The following is a 2051-nucleotide window of genomic DNA, read 5'->3' on the forward strand; positions in this document are numbered from 1 at the left end:
GAAACTGCAGCCCAGGGGTGAGGATCCGCTGGCCCCACTGTTAGCTGCCTCCAGAGCTTATTCCCCACAATAGAGACCCGCAGGGGACATTGGCAAGACCATTATGCTCTGGGTCTCAGCTTCCCACAGTGCCTGGCAGAAAACAGGCTCTGGACGGGAGGCATAGCTGAGTTCCAGGTACAGCTCTGCTTGACCTCCAGCAACCTCTCATCCTCTCTGTTCCTCACTGTCCCCGTCTGCACAATGGGTGGAGGATGAGACGGACCCATCTCAGCACCATTCTAGAGCCCCCAGAGCCTGGGGCCACCCCACTCACCGCATTGAGGCCTAGCGAGTTGTCGGGCAGAGAGGAGGTGATGCCCGAGAGGATGGCAGTGGCAACGATGGCCCCCACGCACTGGGCAATGATGTACATGATGGCCCGGAGGACACTGATCTGGCAGCTGAGCAGGAGCCCCAGTGTGACGGCTGGGTTGAGGTGGGCACCGCTGATGTGGCCCACGCTCTGGGCCAGCGTGGCGATGCTCAACCCAAAGGCCAGTGACACCTTCACGTTATCCTGGACTGCACCTGTCGTCTGGTTGCTCTTTATTGGGTAGTGGAAGCCCAGGGCTGAACCGATGCTGATGAAGATGAAGAGGATCATGGCCAGGAACTCGGCCACCACCGCCCTCCAAAAGAGCTTCTTCTTGAACTCGCTGGCCATGCTGGCAGGGGGCTTGGCTTGAGACCGCTGCCTGGTGCTCGCCTCCCTCTGAGAACTGAGCCACAGCCCGGGCTGGGCCTATTTATAGGGCCCCGGGGGGAGGAGAAGGGGGGAGCACAAAGGGAGGAAGGCCTCTCCTTGCTCCTGGCCCGCCCCACACCACACAGGCCTCCTCTCAGCGATGGATGCAGACACAGCTCTGCTGTCGGACTGCCAACTTTTTTTCCCTTCCTCCTCTCTCCCCTCCCTCCCTCTCTCCCTCCGCCCTCAGCCCTGCCCAGCCCGAGGAGGCAGGCAGGAGGCAGCCACTGCTCTAATAGGCTTTGAGAAATTCCTCCAAGTTGGCCCCACTCAGGGGGCCAGAGAAATCCAGGTGTCCCCGCCCTGTGTGCAAAGCTCAGGGGGTGCCGGAGGGCAAAACCAGGCCTCTGGATGGACAGGGCGGGGTGAGCGGCAGGAATCAGCAGGTGGACGTTGCTCTCCAGGAGGCGGGCACCGTGACCCTGCTGGCCTGGCATCCCCATCCCACTTGAGAGTGACGTTAGCCTGAAGCCCACAGGTCCTGGGGTTCCTAGGGGCTATCTGCGCCTCCTGCACCTGGTTCAGACCTGGCCACTGGATGTCACTGTAGGAATAGCCCAGGGCCCCCAGCCCCACCAGCCAGATCTCAGCTGATGGAGACACGGCAACACCAGAGGGTACAGAGAGCTTGTCTGTGACCACCCCCGACACTCTGGTCAAGGGCCGGCCTGAGATAGGTGAGGATATGGAAGGCCCCCACTCTGGGAGCCCTCAAGGTTCTGGGGCAATTTGAGAAAATGATCTCGGGGCAGGAGCGGGGAAATGAAGGCAGGTGAGGATATTGGTCTCAAAGACTGTCAAGCTGGCGGACCCTAGGGGAGACAGAAGGAAAAGCAGATAACCTGGAGACGGGAGGCCTGTGGTTGGCAGTGGGGAGGAGGGAGCATGAAAGTGAGGGATGGAAAGACCCAGAGAAAAGGAAGAGGAAAAGGAGACAGACAGAGAGGAAGAGAGACAGAGAGAGAAGGATGGACAGAGAAGCAGAATCAGCAAAAGTGGAAGTAAAAGGGGTAGATCCCCAGGCAGAGACAGGGAGGCGGGTCTGGCTTAGTAAGAGAGACAGAGAGGGCATGCAGGGTGAAGACACAAGCTGGAAAGTGGGGAGACAGGACTGGACCCAGAGGCAGGAGTCTGAAAGAGAAAGATGAGCGAGCAGGAGGAGTTGGGGGAGGGATCAGACAGTGTCCCCAGCAGGGAAGGGGCAGGGACTGCTCTGCAGACCATCCACACCCCCACCCTGTCCCGTAGTCCAGCCTCTACCCTG

The 2051-nt window shown here is 60.0% G+C and overlaps 1 protein-coding gene across 1 annotated transcript in view; it reads right to left on the minus strand.

The window, feature by feature from the left end:
• AQP1 (aquaporin 1 (Colton blood group)) overlaps positions 1-914 on the minus strand; it is a 12927-nt gene extending 12013 nt beyond the window's left edge. Inside the window, exon 1 of the mRNA XM_010829197.1 lies at positions 317-914. Coding sequence (XP_010827499.1) covers positions 317-706 — 390 coding nt within the window. The 5' untranslated portion in view covers positions 707-914. The remainder of the gene's footprint in view (positions 1-316) is intronic.
• Positions 915-2051: the final 1137 nt, after the last annotated feature.

The sequence above is a fragment of the Bison bison genome, unplaced genomic scaffold, assembly GCF_000754665.1.
Source record: "Bison bison bison isolate TAMUID 2011002044 unplaced genomic scaffold, Bison_UMD1.0 scf7180017858770, whole genome shotgun sequence".
In the NCBI taxonomy this organism is placed as follows: Eukaryota; Metazoa; Chordata; class Mammalia; order Artiodactyla; family Bovidae; genus Bison; species Bison bison.